At 42.9% G+C, this 21,722-nt stretch overlaps 2 protein-coding genes across 8 annotated transcripts in view; one reads left to right on the top strand and one right to left on the bottom strand.

Moving 5' to 3' along the window:
• Nucleotides 1-9,953, bottom strand: part of SEC24C (SEC24 homolog C, COPII coat complex component) — a 39,486-nt gene extending 29,533 nt beyond the window's left edge. For 2 of the 6 annotated variants that reach the window (XR_014511151.1, XR_014511152.1), the window contains exons 1-2: nt 9,685-9,926; nt 4,641-4,844 (exon numbers count right to left, since the gene is read on the bottom strand). Coding sequence is in view for 1 of the 6 variants with exons in the window: in XM_083440320.1 (XP_083296446.1) it covers nt 2,009-2,092; nt 4,641-4,815 (259 nt within the window). In the remaining 5 variants the exon portion in view is untranslated. Of the gene's footprint in view, nt 1-2,008; nt 2,093-4,640; nt 4,845-9,684 lie in introns of all 6 variants that reach the window. The other 4 variants (XR_014511150.1, XR_014511153.1, XR_014511154.1 and 1 more) reach the window with 4 other exon arrangements.
• A 22-nt stretch (nt 9,954-9,975) lies between these two features.
• SYNPO2L (synaptopodin 2 like) overlaps nt 9,976-21,722 on the top strand; it is a 42,984-nt gene continuing 31,237 nt past the window's right edge. The window contains exons 1-3 of one of the 2 annotated variants that reach the window (XM_083440338.1): nt 9,976-10,962; nt 12,165-12,279; nt 13,332-13,477. In XM_083440338.1, the coding sequence (XP_083296464.1) occupies nt 13,370-13,477 (108 nt within the window). In that variant the 5' untranslated portion in view covers nt 9,976-10,962; nt 12,165-12,279; nt 13,332-13,369. Of the gene's footprint in view, nt 10,963-12,164; nt 12,280-13,111; nt 13,169-13,331; nt 13,478-21,722 lie in introns of those variants that run through there. The other variant, XM_083440339.1, reaches the window with a different exon arrangement.

Raw genomic sequence — 21,722 nt, forward strand, 5'->3', positions numbered from 1 at the left:
GCAGGGACCCACTTATGAAGATACTTAAAATACATACAAGGAAGAACGGAAAGCTATCAAGATTTTCAACAGCAAAGACAGAAAAGTAATAGAAGCATGTAAATATGCTAGTAAAAATAAGGCTTGCTGTTCCTATCTTTTTTTTTTTTGCTTTCTAAAGCATCTCAGATCCCAAGAAAAGTCACTATTGTGGACGATAGGAACAGACAAGGATTTGTCAGATTACTTATAACATTTTTCTTTTTCGACAAGCCGTGTACAATCTTTATTTGCATGAGAATCTTCTCTAACAAGTCTTACTGGAAATATTAGAACTATTACCAAAATATGGGAGCTGATTTAGAGTTAAGGTGTACAGCTTTTCCAGCTTTTTATCACTAAAAGGCCTGAAAAATAATACTATAAAACAAAGACAATTTGTTGCACAAATTAGGAATTTTGGCACAGATAATGTATTATCTGGCCAAAGTTCAGGAAAATTCTGACATAAGAATGGCAGGATTATATCATCAATTGAAATATTTTGAGTTGAAAGGCAGGTGTCTTGTAAGTGCAACTACTTTGTTCTTATATCTCTGGGCAAATAAAATGTTGTTGTTTTTTAAAGAAAGACTGCCTTTTGCTGGTTCATTTGAGTATTCACCATGTATTGCTAAATATGTGAGATTTTAATTAGCCAGTCACTCCTCTAAGACAAATATTGTTAACACACATCTTTCAGGATTCTCTGGTGGCATCTGCTTCTCAGAAGAAAAAATGGTTGTCACTGGAGTTGACAGACCAAAGGATTAGAAGGCAGTAGATATGGGGAGGGGAGGGGGTGCATCACTGTGTGCACATGCATGCGATTTGGAACTGATGCTCTGCTTGCTTGTATACAAGAGAAAGAGGTACCAAAACTTCATTTGATTTGCATTCTATTTTCTCACTTCCTCTAGTAACATTCTATGCATCTATTGAGGTTCTGCCAAGTCCACTCAGATTTGCAGTTTACAGTAACAAGAGTTATCACTAGTCACCTTCTCTGGTTCAGCTTCCTCTCCTTTGGGCAATATGGGTTTACCAATGGGCTACTACAACATATGCCTAATATCCTTTTTGAATTGTTAGGGAAAGCATTAGGGTAACAACAGAAGTAGGCCTACTCATAAAAGTTAAGTGCCTTGTCAAATTACTTCAACAATGTAAAGTACAGGAGAAATGCACTTTAATATAAAGATTTATACAGCCATGGTGAAGTTAAGCTTTGCTGCTCTCTTCTCACCAGCGGTCATATAATCTAATGCACTTCCTTCTCAAAAGGAGAAAGAATTTCTATTGGAGAAGCACAACCATCAAAGGTTAATCCATCTAGCTGAGAGTCTATGACATGAAAGCGGTAAACCAGTTTTTCAGCCTAAGGGGCTCATTTCCTCATGCAAAATCTTCTGACAGTTACATGCTAGTGATGGGCGGGGCCGGAGGAAAATTGGTCAGAGCAATGGATGCAACCCTTACCTCTGAACAGTAGTCTAGATTACAGCTACATAAAAGTCAGAGGGTTTCATCCAACACCAGTCCTGCTCAGAGTATGTATGATCCTCCTTACTTTAGAAATAATCAGTCTGCTAAAGTGACAGCACTTCCATGTAAGAAAGATGCATAAACATGTACTCTGCTGCAGCATACGCACACTGAGAAGTAAGGAGTACATGCTGTTTTTAAGCTTTACAAAAAGTCTTGAAGGAAATGAATCATGTTCAAAGGGTGATCTCCACCTTTAGCCACACTCAAGAGCAAATCCACTGAAATCAATGGATTTAGGTCTCCTCTGAGTACAACTTAGTTGGATCTCACCGCTGTGTCCCAGAGATCTGCACATTCCTTGTAATAAGGCATCACAGCTCCACACATTCTAATAATTACATGGCTTAGCTTTCAGATGAAACCAGAGTAATGTTTCAGAAGGAAATGCATCTGAAACAGTCTTTTCTCATAAGAGACGGTGCATGAAAAGGAAAGCATTTACCTATGAAGTTGGGAGTAAAAGAAGCATCAGAATCAAGAGAGACAGGAGAGCCCTTAGAAGGAAACCCCATTGAAGGAAAGTAACCTAGAAAGACAATATATGCATCAGTAAGAATAGACTTGGAAAACTTCAAATAAAATGCATTGTGCTAGTCCTACAAACGCTGGAGTTTCCTCCTGCTTAGCAATCATTGCTTATTTTCAATATAGTTTAGGGCTACCTGTCATGAGACGTCAGGGATAAGTAGCTCCAAAGTAAAAAAAAAATGAGAAGAGTCACCTCAAACAGAAGAACCTTCTGCTTGATGAGTGAACTACTTGGTGAGCAAATTGAGCAGCTCACCCAGTAAGCTACCCTAAAACAAGAAGCTCCCCCACAAATATCTGCCAATTTTACATATGCCTTCAAACTGAGAATGCAACATCAATATTACCTTTCTGTTTAACATAAATAACTATTAAATGTAGCACGTGTACCTTTCCCGCCCTGACCTGGCCACAGTGATCCATGCGATGTAATTCACTCTACGCGGGGCTGCCCTTGAAGCTGCCCCAGAAACTCCAGCGGGTGCAGAATGCTGCAGCGAGGCTCCTCATGGGGTCTCTGCCATGGGAGCATATTCACCCAGTGCTTTTCCAGCTGCACTGGCTCCCGGTGGAGTACAGGGTCAGGTTTAAGGTGCTGGTTTTAACCTTTAAAGCCCTATACGGCCTAGGACCCTCGTACCTACGGGACCGCCTCTCCATTCTGTCACTTAGGCCCAATTCGTATGCTTGAATTTGAGGTAGAATTTGAGGTGTGATCCACGCGACGGTCACCTCCAGACTGGATTATTGTAACTCGCTCTACGTGGGGCTGCCCTTGAGACTGACCCAGAAACTCCAGCGGATGCAGAATGCTGCAGCGAGACTCCTTACGGGGACTTCGCTGCAAGATCACATTCACCCGGTGCTATACCAGCTGCACTGGCTCCCGGTGGAGTACAGGATCAGGTTTAAGGTGCTGGTTTTAACCTTTAAAGCCCTTCACGGCCTAGGACCCTCGTACCTACGGGACCACCTCTCCTGGTATGCCCCATGGAGGACCTTAAGGTCCATATATAGCAACACCCTAGAGGTCCCAGGCCCTAAGGCAGTTAGATTAGCCTCAACCAGAGCCAGGGCCTTCTCAACACTGGCTCCGGCCTGGTGGAACGCTCTGTCTCATGAGACCAGGGCCCTGTGGGATCTGATTTTTTTCCACAGGGCCTGTAAGACAGAGTTGTTCCACCTGGCCTTTGGCTTGGAATCAGTTTGATTCCCTCCCCCTCTTTCTTTTTCCTTTCTCCTCCTATGAAGAGATTGCACCCTAATGTTTTAATGTTGTATCTTAATCTTTTTAAATTGTATTTTAATCAGCTTGTTTTTATTATTGGTTGTTAGCCGCCCTGAGCCCTGTCTTGGCTGGGGAGGGCAGGGTTTAAATAAATTATTATTATTGTTATTGTTATTATTATTACCTTTGCAGCAGCTTCCTTCATTAAAGCCTAGTATAAACACAACTCTCTATGGTCTCCACTATGATTCCCATGTGCAAAGGTAAGAGAACTAATATTCATTCCCATACCAAGACTGTAAGTCATGATAAAGCAGCTAGTTTTCCTGAGGTTTAACACCACAAACTTTACTCCTTCAAGTGGCCTTTCAGCTAGTTCTGCTGCCATTAAGGCCCACTTCTTTACACCAGCTGACTAACAACTAAGCATCTAGCACAACTTCCTAGGCAGCTAAATTTGTGCTAGGGGCTTCCAGTTGCTTTAATGCTTGTGGACCACCAAAGCATGGAGCCCTCCCAAACCCCATGCATAACCATGAAACTGCGCTGCCACCTGAACCATCTCCCATTGCTTTATGAAATATAATTGTATGCACAAGTTCTTAAATCATGAAGAACAAAGGACATTTATCTGCATCCAGAGAATTGTAGAGCTGGAAGGTACTCTGAAGGTCATCTAGTCCAAAGCAGGAATCTCAACTAAATCATACATGACAATTGGTCATCAAACCTCTGCTTAAAAACCTCTATGGAGAGTCCACCATCTCTCATGGGAGTCTATTCTTCTGTCAAACAGCTCTGATTGTCAGAAAGTTCTTCCTGATGTTTAGTCAGAATCTCCTTTCTTATAACTTGAATCCATTGGTTTGGGTCCTACCCTCTGCAGAGGGAGAAAATAAGCTTGCTCCATCTTCCATGTGACAGCCCTTTAGATATCTGAAAACGGCGATCATATCTCCTCTCAGTCTCCTCTTTACTAGGCTAAACATACCCGATTCCGTCAAGCGTTCCTCATACAGCTGAGTTTCCAGACCCTTTATCAACATGGTTGCCCTCCTCTGCACACATTCCAGCTTGTTAATATCCTTCTTAAACCACAGTGCTCAGAACAGGACACAGTACTCTAGGTGTGGTCTAACCGGGAAGAATAGAGTGGTACCATAAATCCTTATACTGAATATTTTAAATGCACTTTTGAATTTTTTTGTTGCTACCACCCCAGGGGCACATACAGAACGTTAAAAAGTAGGGTAAACTTTTTAAAAAAAATAAATCTAAAAATAAAGGTTATTTTCCCCTTTATACCAATGAAGGATACCTTGTGGGGGGGCTGTCTGCGGATATCCTGTCATTGGACCATTGTAAGCACCATACTGCGAGGTGGGAACGGTCGGGACTGGCTGCCCTCCGTAACCAGGCGGCAGGTATCCTCCATATCCAGGCTGTGGCTGCCCATAAGGTGGCCCTGTGTGAGTTGGCTGGTTTACGCTCATTGTGCTCACATCCCCAAACTAGCCTTCACCTGTGAGAAAGGAAAGAGAAACATTAGGAGCCATCATTCAAAACAAGATTTTGTGCAAAAGAGCTGGAATGAAGAACCAGACCTTGCAGTGCTAGCAAATGTGTGCTGTTTTCTAAACTAATTTTACACACACATTACACTACAGCCGAGTAACTTGTGAGCTCCAAGCTTGTTTTAGGTGTATTTCCCCAATATCTCTTAAAGCTGCCCAACCTTTTCATCCAATCAAAGTTTCTTCCTTCCAGTTGGTTTGCTCCTTGCTTTTCCTGACCTTTAGAGGCAGGGGTATTTTTTAAATCTTTCTGTGTAGTTTCAGAGCAATCAAACAGAAAAATATTTTATTTGATAAAAAAATATGATAATTTCTTTTTCATTTCTTCCCTGGTTGTATGGCTTGGGGATCAGTTTCCCCCCCATCTCTGGGTAGAAAATAGTAGGATTCTGCCACTTATATACGTTTGTAATACAAAACAGGATAGAGCATACAGGACTAATAAAAGGTAAAGGGACCCCTGACCATTAGGTCCAGTTGTGGACAACTCTGGGGTTGCAGCGCTCATCTCACTTTACTGGCCGAGGGAGCCGGCATACAGCTTCCAGGTCATGTGGCCAGCATGACTAAGCCGCTTCTGGCAAACCAGAGCAGCACCCAGAAATGCTGTTTACCTTCCTGCTGGAGCGGTACCTATTTATCTACTTGCACTTCGTGCTTTCGAACTGCTAGGTTGACAGAAGCAAAGACCGAGCAACGGGAGCTCACTCCGTCACGGGGATTCGAACCGCCAACCTTCTGATTGGCAAGCCCTAGGCTCTGTGGTTTAACCCACAGCGCCACCCGCGTTCCTTACAGGACTAATAGGGACAACTAATTCAGAAAATATTTTCATTTGCTTTCTAGATAAGGAACGTTATTGGTTCACTGTACAAAAAAAAATATTCTCCACATACTTATTTGAGTATAGCACTGGGGCTTACTTCTCAGACCTGCTTAGAATTGGGAATTCTAATCTTAAAATCTGGATTAGCTAATCCAGAACACTTTTATCTCTGGCCCCATTCATCACCAGTTTATGGTACCTGCCAATTACCCCCAGAAGAAACTGGGCCATCAATGAGAAATAATGTTGCTATTATGAAGCACTTATTTTAGAAATAAAAAAAATCTCATACATGAAAAAATTAAAATAACACAGATTCAACAAGAATTAATGTCTAAAAGCTATGACCAAATAAGGCATTCATACAACCCTCATGAGGCCCAGCCAGCATATCCTTACATCTTGGTTGACTAACCTGTGGTCCTACAGTTCCCATGGTCCCTGACTACTGGATATGCTGGACCTGAATGGAATTTCCTTTACTACCAGGTACTATAATCTGTATTCAGTAGCTGATACTCTTCAGAACACTATCTACTAGTAGCTAAAAGGTTCATTTATAGCAGGATAATCAAGCATTTCCAGCAGTATGTCAGATTGTATCAGTGCAAGGGACGTTTTGCAGGTGTGATCTTCTGAATCAGCACACACATAATCCAGAAGAAATAAAATACATTGCCTTCATAATACACTGAAATTTTAGTTTAAAGCAAGGCTACAACCATTAACAGCAAAACACAGCCCTATTTGCAACAGCGTAAAATATGTCATTGCACTATTGTAGTATTAACAAATAGACGTAACATATTTTAAAAGCATAGAACACTTCCAAGACTACAGTTTGCTATGATGGCCAAACTAAATTCATGGTTCACCTATCAAACAAGAAATAGTACAAACCATGATTTGCGAATCTAATGTTATGGCCATTACTATGAAACTGACTGTCTAGTTTTGCTTTCTACCTTCTCAACAAGTGGCTCTAAGCTACAGTTCCCTAGCATGTGTTTAGAAATTCAAACCATGGTTTGGTCCTAAACTATAGTGTAAAGACTATGGCTTGGTATAATGACAGTATTGACCAAAAATGCACAAGCATAAAACTGAATTCATTTTTTAGAAATGTTACAAGGAATCATACTGAGAGGACAGTGCTTATTCCATAATGCATGTTTTAATTTTTGCATCCTGGTTAGCAAGTGAAGCTACCGCAGGGGAATGGCATTTGCTATGTCCCTTTTTTTGTTCTGCAAGCTTCCTGCTCATTTCCCTTTCTCCTTCTTTTTTATTTTTGCCATCTGCAAATATCTAAGTGCCAGCACAATGGGTTCTACGACAGTGTCTAAGCATGTTGTACAGCTGGTATGCAGTTCAGTATTGTGAGGTATACACTCAAACGCCTTTAAGACCTTTGAGCTTTGGACTTTGGCACACCTCACTCTGAATTAATGCTCTTGTTTTGTGATCACTACAGTGCAGTAGGATGGCACGTGTGCAAATCTATCAGCAGATCTCAATCTGCCTTCAGCCCACCTGTGCTTTAAAAGGATGCAACGACATCACCTAGAATTGCTACACTAGTCCAACATTGCATATCATACTGTTACATTAGTACCACAGCTGGGGTGCTTGCAACACCCTCACTCACTGCTCCTTTCCTCACCCCTTGAAAAGGACATCACTTCTTTCAGTTCTATGTGCTTTTCAAGGCTCTTATTGCCGTATTGGCACTTGAACAGAAGCGACAGAGTAGGAGGTAAACGGAAGAGAAGTAGGAGAGAATAATGGAGCAGCTGGTGGGACAGAAGTCAGGAATGCACACTCAAATATGCACACCATATCCAATACAACAGATCCTCTTTAAACTCTATTTTCTCACAGGCTCCTTCCCCATTGGCAATCAAATAAATGTCACACCTATCTACTGAATGAACTTCAAAACCAAAAATCACAGAATTGATGCTTTCTAGCACTGCCCTTGTGAAAAAATATAGACTCAAGGTATAGAAACTTATGCATCATCATAATTTTTACAAGGGATCCCCTCCAATCACAGGTCAACTCTGTATCCATACATGTGCTCTGTGATTTTTACTGCGCAGTCTACCACCAAGGTAAGCTTTAATTTGGCAGTGGCTATTTAGGGATACTATGTAAAATTGTGTAGACTGAAAAGGAAACATTTTAATCCTGCTAGATATTCAACCTTTACCCAGATCCCTTGGAAGTACAATGACTCCCTTTCTGCATGTGCGCTTTCTCTATCAGGGAAGAGAAGTACAGTGGTACCTCAGGTTAAGTACTTAATTCGTTCCGGAGGTCCGTTCTTAACCTGAAACTGTTCTTAACCTGAAGCACCACTGTAGCTAATGGGGCCTCCTGCTGTTGCTGCGCCGCCGGAGAACGATTTATGTTCTCAACCTGAAGCAAAGTTCATAACCCAAGGTAATATTTCTGGGTTAGTGGAGTCTGTACCCTGAAGCGTATGTAACCTGAAGCGTATGTAAGCTGAAGCGTATGTAACCCGAGGTACCACTGTAACAAGAAGGGTTGGTGCCCACAACACACTCCCAAAATTCTAAATGTCTCTGTACTAGCATAATCACCCTGTTATATACACATCTAGCCTTGCACAGACTAATAAGTGGACCACTTGTCCATAAAACTGATCCATTCTTCTGGCAAGAGTGAAACCCTTTCCTAACAAAACCTAGAAAATGAACAATATGTAAATGTCCTGTTGCATGAGGTAGTGGGATAGGACAAAATTAGGGAATTTAAAGCCTGCCCCCACATATAATCCGCAAATGAAGAAGCTACTCTTCTGAGTTCTATGCGTAACTAATGCTGCAGTCCAAAGTACAATTTAGCACGAATGCAACTTAATGTGCACTGCTTGGGAAAAGGAAAGCACCATGGTGTGCTTTGAAATCTTCAAGGTGAACCTAAGTTTCAAAACAAAGTTACTCCATTAGTTGCAGGGTGTTGGGCTATATGATCCTAAGGGTACCTTCCAACTCTGCTTCTAATGCCAAGTGTTTCAAAAGAAGTCTCTAATAGTAAACACTGCTACTTCTGGAGAGAAAAAAAGGCTCCTAGGAACGCTTTTGTTGAAATGCAGCCTAACTCCTACATAAACACAATATTGCTTCATCTCAGTTTCACCTTGTCAAGCCCTGTTCACACGTCCGGCAGGATCGACTGGTAAAGCTTTTCTCGGGTTGTTTCCCTTTTGGGCTGCAGATCAGAGTGTGGGGTTACTCCCTATGAGCTAAATCTCCCACATATAGAAAACACCAGGAGGCCAGGGAAAACATTTCCTCCCCGCTCTCTATTTGGAAGTTGTCCGAATAATTTTCCCCAACTCCTGTATTAAACCTGTTACCGACAAGCCTCAGCGACGCACTCACCCGCACCTATCAACCTGCACTTGTGAATGCAGCACACGTCAAGCGGAACACACTTTGCGTGGTGGCTATGTGAAGCAAAGCGGGGAGGAAGGAAAAGCGCCGCTTTTACCCGCCTGGGGGAGGGTTGGGTTGGAAAGATTCATTAATTTTAATTCCATTCGTTAAATGTGTATACCGCCCTTCAAGCGAAGAGCACCGAGCGGTTCAATACATAAAAGTGCAAAAAATGAGATCACACAAAATACATAATAAAAAGAACAAAATCCTCTCACAAACACGTTTAAAATGGCATTTAATCAGCCAAAGGCCTGGTAATGAGAACTCGCTAAGGGAGAAGCTAAGCCGGGGATCCATCCGGACGGCTCAGCACAGGGCCTCCCCGGGAGGCCGGAGGCGTAAGCCTGCCAGGATCAGGCCAGGCGCGCTACGGAGTCGGTCGGCGCTTTATCCCTCAGCCCCGGCCTCGTCGCGGAGCCGCCTCCCCCCCCCCCCCGGGTCCCGGCCCCTCACAACCTCGCGCCTCAAAAGAGATCGGCCCGGCCTCGCGCTTACCTCAACCGGCTGTCCCCGCTCCTGCTGGTCGTCGGGCCGCCGCTGGCGCCGGCTTCCGCTTCCTGTGCCCGCCGCCGCCGCTCACCGGAAAGGCCCCTCCACGTCCGCTCCGCTCTCCCTCACAGCTTGCCACGTCCTCACTTCGCTCGCGGCCTTTGCTGCACTCCGCTGCAACAGGGACCCGGATGCTGCTCGGCGACCATAGAGGCGCGCGGGAGAGAGAGCCCGAGCGAGCCAGGGAAGAGGAGGAAAAGGAAATGGGCCATCGCGGTCTTCCGTGACGCGCTTCCGGTCAAGATGGCGGCTTTTCTGCTGCCTCAGGGGCCGCGTTCGCTTAAATCACCCAACTCCTCGGGGGCTGTGGCGCCCGACTGGGCCCCGGTTGTGATATCGTCGTAGGATGGTGCTGTCCACTGTAGCAAACGGGAGACTAGTTTTCCCTGACGTGGTAGTACTTAAGACTGTAGTTGGGGAGTATATTTATTTTATGTTTATTAATTTCGTCTCTTAATTGTGGGGACGGGACAATAACCTCAGAGTTGTTTACAAAAAGATGAAATAAGAAAATCACGAAAAATTCACAATCATACTTTAAAACATATATTTTTTTATTTTTAATTAAAATTACCTCAACTTTCTGAGCATCTGGGAAGTCTTGGCTGAGCAATGATGTTTTCAGCATGCACCGAAAAAAAACAGAGTGCAGCTACCTTCTTGATCTCAATAGGCAGGGAGTTCCAAAGTGCAGGTGTGACCCTCCTATCCATCCTGCAAAAGCCCCTGTACTTGGTATGTAGCAGAGGAAGCCAACTTTGAACATTCCTTTTTATTTCATTATTTAGTTATTAAATTCATATGCCACCCTTCATCAGTTTACAGTATATAAAACCACAAATATACATAGCATGATAACCATACCCCACTACACAAATAGCTTAAAAGGCCATAGATTGTTTAATTAGCCAATGGCCTGGGAGAAGAATAATGTTTTCACCTGGCACTGAGGGATACATAATGAAGGTGCCAAGTGAGCCTCCCTGGGAAGAGTTCAGCATCCCTACATCTTCAGACACACTTGGCAAAGAGTGAGTCTGTGGACTATCAAAGCCTTCAAAGATGCTGGAGAGACAATCGTGAATGGTTAAAGCTAGGTTAAGAATTCTGCTGCGGTAGCAGTGGCCAAGCTTTCCTGCTGATCTGTGCTATTTTGATGCTGTGCTGTCCAGCAGAGAGATCTGGCATGTTTCACTTTCAGGACCACATTAGAGAAGAAAAAAGGCACGTTTTGTAGCTGGCCAGTGCTAAAGGTGCGTTAAACAGGCTGTAGTTTTGGGGGCTGCCTATTGCGTACATACAGGAATCTTATTCAGAAGTGTTTCATAATCTGAATCCACATCTGACTCTTGAAATGGTACCGCTGCCCCAAAGGTTATCCCATCAAGTGAATTTGTGCATGGGGCCACCAATTCTACAGGCCATAAGGCTTCTTCTAGTGTGCTATAAATATGTTTAAATTCATCATTAATACACAGATGAGTAACACTTGTATTCCCGTCCCCTGATTGTGTAAACAGGCAATTATAGGATTGCAGTGTGAACTTCTGTAAAATGTGGGAAGAGCAATATGACCTGCTTCACTGCTGTGCTGAGCTATTAAGCAAATTAGTGGGAAGGGGCAGGATTGGACACATGGATTACTGGGGAAAGCTGCAGCAAAAGGGTGGTTGTGCCATGCAGGCAGTAGATTATTGATCCATGCAGCGCTCCTCTGATTGGCTCAGATTTGATTGGAGAAGCTCAGCCCTTTCCTAGTACAGTGGTACCTTGGGTTACATACGCTTCAGGTTACATAACCCGCCAACCCGGAAGTAGTACCTGGAAAAACCTTGCTTCAGGATGAGAACAGAAATTGCGTGGCGGTGGCATGGCAGCAGCAGGAGGCCTCATTAGCTAAAGTGGTACCTCAGGTTAAGAACAGTTTCAGGTTAAGAACAGACCTCCAGAACGAATTAAGTTCTTAACGTGAGGTACCACTGTATGGGGCTATACCCTGCATTTGAATTTGGCAACTCCAGCATGTAAAACATACAACTCTTCCTGCCTTGTTTGTGCAGAAGAGGGGAGAAGATAAATTCCCCATTATGTGTATAATTGCTGTCTGTTGCTATAGCTAGGTGGTTAGGAAACTGCTTTGTAGTGTGTGCAGGTACTGAGGGTAGTATGCAATGTAGTACTATGACAATCCTCCCTTTTCTTCTCCTCCCATGTGCTGTTCTGAGAGTTCTTTTGAACACCACCCCGAGCCAATTATGGGAATTGTGGGGGTGCACAAGGGAGAAGAGAGGGGTACCCCACTGCTCAAACAGAAGTCATTGCACAGGGCTTCTGCTGATGGGGCTTGTTAGGTGAATTCCACCCAAAACAGTTCCCTCTCTTTTGCCTCGGACATGACTTTTGGTTTGGTTTTGTTTTTTTGCCAGGCATGGAAGAGGTGAGTGGAAACATTTTCCTTCTGGTGAGGCTTAAAGTACCACATTAACAATAACAGCAGCAGCAGTAGCAACAACAACAACAACACATAAGGTTATTCCATGTGTGAGTACTATATGGGCATCAACACATTCTACAGTGGAAGGAACTGGTAGAGTCTTCTAGAACACCAGGGGCATATCTGTCATTATTGTATTTTCTGGTTGTGTACCGGTAATTTCCTCATCCATACTCAATATGGTAGCTGCTCCACCAGCACAGAAGAGGTATATCTCTAGTTATAATGTGTTTATAGGTTTGCTTTGCTAGTTGGGGGGGCGGGGTGCTATTGACTTTCCATTTCTCCATTTTCAACATTTTTGTCATGTCCAGTCATCATGAAGGAATTTGTTAAAGATCAATTTGGGGCTACTTCTCTGAAATTTTATAATTCTGATATTGATTCAGGCATTTCAGCCTATCACTACATAATGATAGGCCTGGATTGTGCTATCAGTAGCTTTTGACCCTTTAAGCATAATCCAAATGGGAAATCCTTGTGCACAGGCCCAACTGAAATAAATGGCAGCCCCCTATCATTTAACAGGCTTGCACAGGAGAACGTTTCATTGGATGGTATCCATTGCTTTGCATGAAAGAAATGAAGGTTGCTTTGGTTAAGGTGACATAAACATCTGAATGGTTTTGTGTGCATGTTGAAAATCACAAAGGACTGCCTTCAGGAGCTTTGGAAATACCAAGTTTTATTGCAAAGCTTAAATCAAATCCTCCCCAGCTGGAAAAGTGTGAGACAAAGCTCTGGAAAGAGACAGGAGGAGAGCTATTTTCAGCCATGCTTTAGTGAAACATCCAGAGTCTATTGCGGGCCAGGAGGTGGGGGGAGCACAGAGGGTGAGATTGACAAGATGCATGTGCAAAATGACTCTGGCCTCTTACCAAAAGTGGAATCAAAACGGCTGGTGATAGTCTGCTCAGCAGCTGGAGATCTAGAAGGGTATGGAGCATTGGTCTTGCAGGACTAACCTCTAAGGAGGACGGGGGAAAGGAAGTAGTGGGCTTTAGGACGGACTTGAGAAGGTTGATGCTCCTTGCAGCAATGGAAGAGGAAAGCACCATACCTTAAGAGTAAAAAAAGGTTTATTTTTATTTTTGAAAAGGACATTTGTCACCAAAGGAAAAAGACTGTGCTGAAATCATGGGAGCTGAAGAAGAAGAGGTCGTTGTCACTCTCTCTGGAGGGGCACCCTGGGGCTTCCGTTTGCAGGGGGGCTCTGAACAGAAAAGACCCCTTCAAGTGTCAAAGGTAGGAAAGGAATATATTCTAACCGTCTAAAGGTGAAGAAAGGCCAACGGTTTAATATGTGGTGAAACTCGTTTGACTGCTTTGCTGCATTTAAATAAGTTTATTCGCAGAGCAGAAAGCATGCATTCAAACTACTTCCACCAGAATTGGAATGCCTGTCTTCACCCTTGGACTGTGTAGTTACCTGTTTTAATATACAGTAGCAAGGCTTATTTCCAAGGAAGCATGCATGGAATTGGACTTCAGGATAGTATTAGGCAACATATAACTTGTGAGGTTCATATAGTATTGTGGGCTGGTTTGTGCAGCCAATGTTTTTGTTAGCATCCTTTTTATTTTTAAGGTAAGCTTCTAATGCAGTGGTTACAGGGGCACATTTTAAAATGTAACTCATGGATAGAAAATGAGGCACTCAGTAAAATGAAGCCTAGATTCAATATGGTTTCAAGTATGGATGCAACATTTAAATGGTTAATCAGATCAACCTATTTACAACTTTTCTGTTGATTAAAACGGTGTACCTGATTAGTTGGGCAAGTACTTGTAAAAAGTGCAAATGGCAAGCACCATCTTTGTTGAAAAATATTTTTTAATGACAAGCACTGTCTTAAAATGACTGTTTCACCCTTTTCTCACATGAGAACATGCCTAATGTGTGCACACATCATGTAAAAACAAAAGTATATATTTTGCTTTGGAACTATTGTTCTACTCCATATGCACATTTATTCAACAATTAAATTAATTAAGAAAGATTACATACATACAACTCTCTAGATACAATGCTTTTTCAGATCTGTGGTTTGTTTAAACAAGGCAGGTGCATGTATCTCTCAATTGTTATTTGTCCCTTGTAGATAAATGAATATGTATGCAAATTGATTGTGGGGCTTTGTCCCATGAAAATAGTTACATAAATTCTTCTCTGGTTTGGAACAAATTTCATGAACTTCTGGAAAGTCAGCTGCCTCTCTGTCTTTAAGAAATGGTGTATTGACCTATCATACACGAAAGAACAGTTTCGATGGAATGATCTGATCATGCCCAGCAAGAGGGGAGGGTTCCTAAATGCAGGCTGCTGAAGTAAAGGCTTATAGTCTTTCTTGTGTGCAAGCTATCAATTTCTACCTATCTAATCTGTATGCATATGCTGCAATACTGCTAAAGGTAGCAGTGATTCATGTTGAAACTAATAGAATATTTTAATCTTGTTTTATGTAAGTTGCATAACAATCATGCCTAGTCATGATTGTTAGCTGGACACTGGGTACCTTGCTATCTCCCACTGAGCGGCAAAATGTAATAGCCAATGTAGTAGCAGCAGCAATATTAGCATAGTTTATTTTTTATATGCCACTGTTCTACCAAATTGAGTTGTTTTAATTTTTTGATGTTTGTTGCTCTGGGCTCCTTTGGGAGGAAGATTGGGATAGAAAATTATCAAAATAAACAAATGTACTCATATACAGCATAACCAAATAAGCCATTCAATAAAATAATTAAAAATACAGTTTACAATATCTAAAAGCAAATACAAACAACACTAAAATAAAAGTAACAAGGCTGAACAGGTTTGCACCTTAAAACTGGCAGTAATAAAACTAGGTGTTGTATTTTAAAAGGCTCTTGAAATAAATGCATTTTTGGTTTCTATCAAAACAGACACACAAAGCAGAAGCCTGTGCAATTTCGATAGGGAGAGCATTCTAGAGTTGCACCCTGCCACAGAAAAAGCCTCATCTATTTTACACACTTGATCAATGTCCCAAGATAGCACCCCTAAAACAGGACCTCTAGAGTTAATATTCAGTCCCAGGTGGGCCTATATGGGAGCAAGCAAGAGAGGAACAATAGAACATTAATTCATCTTTGTTGATTGTTCAAAACTTCCTGCCCTGTACAAACTTTAAGAAGTTAACGAAGCAAATCAATCCTCATATTATCACAGGACTGGAATTAGGTTACTGCTGTGCTGCTCAGATGGCCACCACATTGAATGGGTGCTAAGCTTGCAGTGCAAGGCAATGGGGGGAGGGGGCATACAGCCAGATAGTACAAAAAGCAGTGTAAAAATGACAGACATGCACCCAGCATCCCTGGACAGTTCACCAGTGCTCACAGTTGGGGGCTGTGACAGCACTCATGTGCTACTGACGCATGAAGGAAGCCAATGAAGTCACGATGAGAGTACTTCCACAGCGCACACCCATGCTTCACTACAAAAAACATGCAAGATGACACCATTCTCCCTCCAATGACCCCACTGACACAGCCAGTGGTAACTCCCACCCTTGTCAGTTTCCATACAGGGGTCCAAACCCCTTTATGCTCTTCGCAGCCACTGTTTTTGAGGACAGTACAGAACCGAAAGGAAGACTTGCAACACAGCACTCACAAAGCTTAATGGGCACATATCGTCTCTGGGATATGGGTTCAAGAGCTGCTTGGGGATGGAAAAGAACCTTTCCCTAAGCACCCAAGGGAAGGGGGTGACGGGACACGCAACAAGGGCAGCCACAGCTGCATACTGGCAGCAACTTCCAGTGGTTCACATTACCAGTGGGCGTAGTGTTGAGAAGCAGCGGGTGGAAGTTTAAACCCCATTAGGGAGAAGGGAGGAACATTTACATCTTTCTCATGCACAGGGAAAAAGTTGAGGGCAAAAAAGTAGGACTCCCCAGGACTCAAGCACTACAGAGCAGATGCCTAACCAGTCAGCCACAGCAGCAGATAGCATTCAGATGCCAGGAGCAATGGGAGGGAAAGTCAGTAGTGAAGTCCAGGGAGGGAAAGTGAACTGGTGTAAGGTTGTGCTGTTGATGGCTGTGTGAATTAATGGGAAAAAGAACACAGCAGGGTGCTACTCCCTCATGCTGCCAACGTCTCTACCCTATTTCAGCCAACACATCTTTTGCTAGTGCAGCAGCTCAGCTAGAGAAGGGTTCAGCCAACACTAGCTGCCACTGCATCCAAGATGATCCGCTGCTTTATCCGGAGTTCCACCGGGGTAGTGGGGCTTCTGCCATATGCTACAGCCCTTCATCTGCCAGATCTTCAGGAAAGGGTTGTCGCCCCCAAATCAGTAATCAGAAATTCAACATTCTCGGATGAATCGTTTAGCTCCTGCAATCATGCTATTGCAAATGTAGCCTCTATGCAGCTTCCAGAAATACCTGTGTTACTGGAAAATGAGATTAGGTTCCAGACCTAAATGCTTTGGTAGAAGTAAGCTGTTAAAGGGAATGAGACCTTTGTCAGTCTTTGAAGCTTTGGTGACTAGTGATGGGATACTACATGCAGGCTGAAGAGCATATGTGCACCACAAACTTAAACAGGTCTTTCTGTATTGCCCTTGGGATTCTCCCTAGACCACATGCTGCACACAAAAACCCCTTGAGTCTTTTTGCCAGGACATAATGTATCCTTGAACACTCTTGCTTGCCTTGGACAAGAGAGAGGAGTTTGTGAGTATGTAGAAACTCATCTGCACTGTATAGTTGTACAACTTTAACAGTCATGGGAATAAATGTGGGAACTACAGCTTGAGAAAGCTTGTGAAGTAGCAGCGTCAGTTCTTTTTTCTTAATGATCTAGCCAGCTGCAGCATCACAGTTTTATGTGGCTGAGAAAATAGATGTGGGGTTACTTCCTCCCTAGAAGCATAGCCATGTGCAGAGAGGTGCCCATGTCTTCTCAAAGAGTGCAACTCTGTGGAATTGGGGAAAATGGAAAAGTCTGCACACAAGTTGGGCTGCTACTAACGTCGAGTCCTTTTGTCAATATCTAGTGTTTTGTATTTTATTTTGGGGTGATGTTGAACCCTGTGTAACTGAAGACTAGGGCTGGTCTCTTCCGTTAGGCCTCAGGCAGTGGATTTGGAATGTCACTGAAAGGTGGCAAACATTAGTTATTTAATTTATTGTCTTTTACTCACAGGGAGACTCAGAGGTATTTGCTGTATTGGGGTGCATATTTAGGAGGCAGGGTAGCATATGTTGTTTTGCCCAAGGCAGCAAAATGCTTCGGGATAGCCAAGCCCGGTGCTCCTTCTTAAAAGCAATGGAGAAACTGAGCAGTTTATATACCAATACTGAAACCATGCCTGATTGCATTGGGTCCAAATAATCCATCTCATCAAAGAGCACATGAAGTCACTGTGGTCTATCCAAATTTGAGCATTATTTAGCTGTTAATCCACTCTGCCCGCCTGCCTTCGAAGTGGACCAAAGCAGTCACACACATATTTGAATTTGTTTATAAGAAGCAACTTCAGTTTCCCCCATTCATACCAAGAGACTTTCCCTTTTTCTAATTTGTTGGTTCTGTTGTGCCAGTTAAGTACCAAACAGGGCATTTATACAGATTTGTGCCACAAACAAATTTATAAGGGCACAATCCACTATGAATTGCTATGTAAGCCCCATTGTGATGTATGTATGTATAAATCATCTTTTATATGTGAACAAGTAGAAATTCTAGTGTTGGTGGGACACAGTTGTTGAATACCATCCTGTGAACTTTGTTCAGTAACAGATTGGCAGCCAGTGTAAATTCTACAAACAAGGTGCTATATGCTGGCAGTAGTTTGTCCCCATAAGCAATCAAGTAGTTTTGCACGCCTGCAACTTCTTGACCAACCTCAAAGGTAGCCCCATATAGACTGCATTGCACTACTCCAACTTTGAGGATACCAATGCATGGACAACTGCATTGGTCAAGCTATCCCAGCCCAGGAACAGCCACATCTGTTTTACCAGCCAAAGCTGGTAATAGGCACTCCTAGCCACTGAAGACACCAGTGCCTCTAATGACAGAGCAGGATCCACAAGCACTCCCAAACTACGCACCTGCCTTTTCAAAAAGAGTGTGACCAAGAGCAGGCAACTTGCTGACTTCCTGGTTTTGGGAACCACTCACCCACAGAGCCTCTGCCTTGCCAGGAGTCAGACTCAATTTATTAGTCCTCATTCAATTCACCACTGCATCCAGACACTGGTCTAGACCCTTCTCAGCCATTCCCAATTCAGACACTACGGGGAAAGAATTGGATATCATCAGCATACTGTTGACACCTCAGTCCAAATCTCCAGATAACCACTCCCAGCAGCTTCATACGGATGTTAAATGGCTCTGGGCTTAACCTCAGATAACATGCTAATCAACAGAGCACTTCAACCCTATAAACCAGCAAGCTGCCTTTACATGCTCTCTGTTCAAAAACATATGGCTGTTAACCAGAAGATTAGACCAAGCTATTAGGAGAGTCCCAGCCTGTGAACACCTATTCCTGCTGGGAGATTTTGATGCCAGAGTTGGGGAACATTGGGATGGCAAGCTTCCCAAAGCTATGGGGAGCTTGCTTCAGGCACCAACTCTGTTACAAAGATGTTTGCAAACAGGACATGAAGATTGGCAACATTAACCCCGTCATGCAGGAATACCTTGCAGACGACCGCAGTGCCTGGAAACAGTCAGGTTGTGTATCCACAGCAGTGACCAGAGAAGGAATGACCGCTGGGAGGAGCACAGAAAGATGAAACTATGGTGCATCTACAGCAGCAAAACCAGATGCCTTCATCTGCATCAGCTGAGGAAAATGTTTCTGCCGTAACAAGTCTTTACAGCCACAGCAGGCACTATAACTCTCCAATGGTTTGACTTGACCTCTGAAGGCACACTCTTCCATTGTCTCCTGAGACAGACAGGTGCCAACTAACCAAGCGGTGGTTTGAGCCCACCTAAGGACAGCTGTGGGCAGGATTCCTGCATTGCTGGTTGTGGAACTAGGGTCCCTTCCAACTCTACAGTTCTATGATTTTGTTATCCTGTCACAGAGAACCCAATGCTGTATTCTCAAAAGCCTTTCATCTGGTCTATTTAAATTTTCTTCCATCAGCAGTTCTGAAAGGGAGGTTCCAGAAAATCCTTTATTGTCAACATTATTGTCTCTGTGAATCAATCCGGTGAGGTAGTATCTATAACTCGCATCTTACGTACTGCACGTCTTATCATGATATACATAAGGTTTTTATGGATCTCTTTTATCAGAAATTTCCAGGATGATTGGATTAAATTGGATTGTTAAATAATACTAGATTGCTTTTCTGCTTAAAATTGGACACTTAATGTGAGCTGTTTTGTGAAACAGAAACTCCAGTTGGAAATGGGACATACGAACTTGCCGTGAGTGAATGGACTCCACTCATTGTGGCAGCTGCTGGTTCTGCTGAATTAGCCTTTTGGAGGAGTCGGGTTATGATACTTGACATATCCTTTCCATTCCAGTGGAACAGCTGTTGCTTAATACCTTTTCTCCTCATCAGTGCATTACGGACACATGTGTTCATACTTCCCTGTTGCTCCTCTCTCGTCTTCGTGTAGGAAGAATTAGGATGTTTTTATATATCAGGATTTCTGGCAATAAATAGTATTTCTTTCTTATTTGTAATGCACAGTCCATACACTGGTTGAGCATCTGTTGTAAAGATAGTGGTATCACCCCCACCCCAGACCTTCCATGTGTCCCTATTTTCCAGGGATGTCCCTGATTTAGAGAAGCCATCTCAGTTTCTGATTTGATCCCAGAATGTCCCACTTTTCCTTAGGATGTCCCTATTTTCATTGGAGAAATGTTGGAGGGTATGGAGTTATCTAACCCCTGAGCCAATCCTGTATAGGGAAGTTTTTTTTTACTATTTAATGTTTTATTGTGCTTTTATATATGTTGAAAGCTGCCCAGAGTGGCTGGGGCAACCCAGTAAGATGTGTGGGTTATAAATAGTAAAATTGTCATTATGGAATGGGACGTCATTGGAGAAATGTTGGAGGGTATGCCAGCCCTGCAATTTGCATCCCCCCTCCACTGGGGAAATCCAATTATACTCTCACATAGTATATTTGTATCTATTAGGATGACTTATTTTCCACTGCTTGTGATGTTTAGGGAAGTTTTTCATGTTTAATCGTGTTTTTAATATTCTGTTGGGAGCCACTCAGAGTGGCTGGGTGAACCCTGTCAGATGAGCGGGGTATAAATTTTTATTATTATTATTATTATTATTATTATTATTATTTATTAATTATTTATTTAGATGGGACAATGAGAAGAGACTGGTTCACTCTTCTGAATTACAAACAGCAGCAGCTGAACTTTTCAAACAGCACGCAGCAAATAGTAGAGGGGATAGCAGAAGGCATTTTGGATCAGTTCAGTTTCTTGTGTGTGATTACACAGTATGTGATTACGAAGTCACATATAAAGTCAGCCACAAGGTTTATTGCAGCACACTTTGAAAAGTACTTTATAGTGCTGCACTTAGTGAGTTTAAGTGGGTCCTTACTGTTTGTTTCATGGTTTATATCTAGGAATATGTTTTTTGCATCGCGTGGAATCACCATGCTGACTGGGATTGATTGGAGTTGTAGCCAAAAACATCTGGAGGTGTAATATGTGCAAAGCCCAGACGTACAGAGTATGGGTTGCTTTGAAAGTTTAAGGTACACATTATACTTTTAAATATAGTGTGCACTTTCGTCCTCTCTTCCCAGATCATCTTTTTCACTGATACCAGCCCAGGCTATAGTTGCAAAGAAACTGAGAACTAGTCAGTCAAGTTGTGTTGGCAATGTTATGTTCCAAAGGGATTTATGAGTTTTTAAAAAGCTGCCTCTGTGAACAAGAACAGTTGGGAAGTCTTTCATCCTATTTTTAGAGTTTCTCCCTCTGTGTGGGGAGCTGGCTGTGAAGACTGAGAGTGGACTTTGTTGATTTTAGATGCCCGGGACACACAACGTAGTTGGAGACTGCTTGGTAAATGAAGAGCTTTGCTGCAGAGTTTTTTCCTTGCTCAGTTACGTGCAAACTGGAGTTCCCGAATTACCATAAATCCTGACATGGACCAAGCTGTGGTTAGGCCAGAGTACTCTGATCTGGCTCCAAGCTCCAGATTTCATAGCCATGGAGGCTGAGAGTTGCTAGGAGTACACTCCAGGAGTGCAAGATTCTTAAGAGACGAATTGTATGTGATGGTTGCCATTGCCCCTTCAAGCAAAATTGGGTTTGCCATTGAATTCCTGTCAAGTGGCGTTAAGGCTTAAAACACAACATGGGTAGGTTAGAGGCAGGACCTGAATCCATTTGCTTCATTTTTCCTGACCCTCTGAAACTGCCTTTCAATATCATCTTTCCGCTGGTGAGATGCCATGAGTTGAAGTAATTCTAGGAGGAAACATCTTTAAACTATGT

This window comes from Podarcis tiliguerta (genome assembly GCF_965153285.1).
Source record: "Podarcis tiliguerta genome assembly, chromosome: 5".
NCBI lineage: Eukaryota > Metazoa > Chordata > Lepidosauria > Squamata > Lacertidae > Podarcis > Podarcis tiliguerta.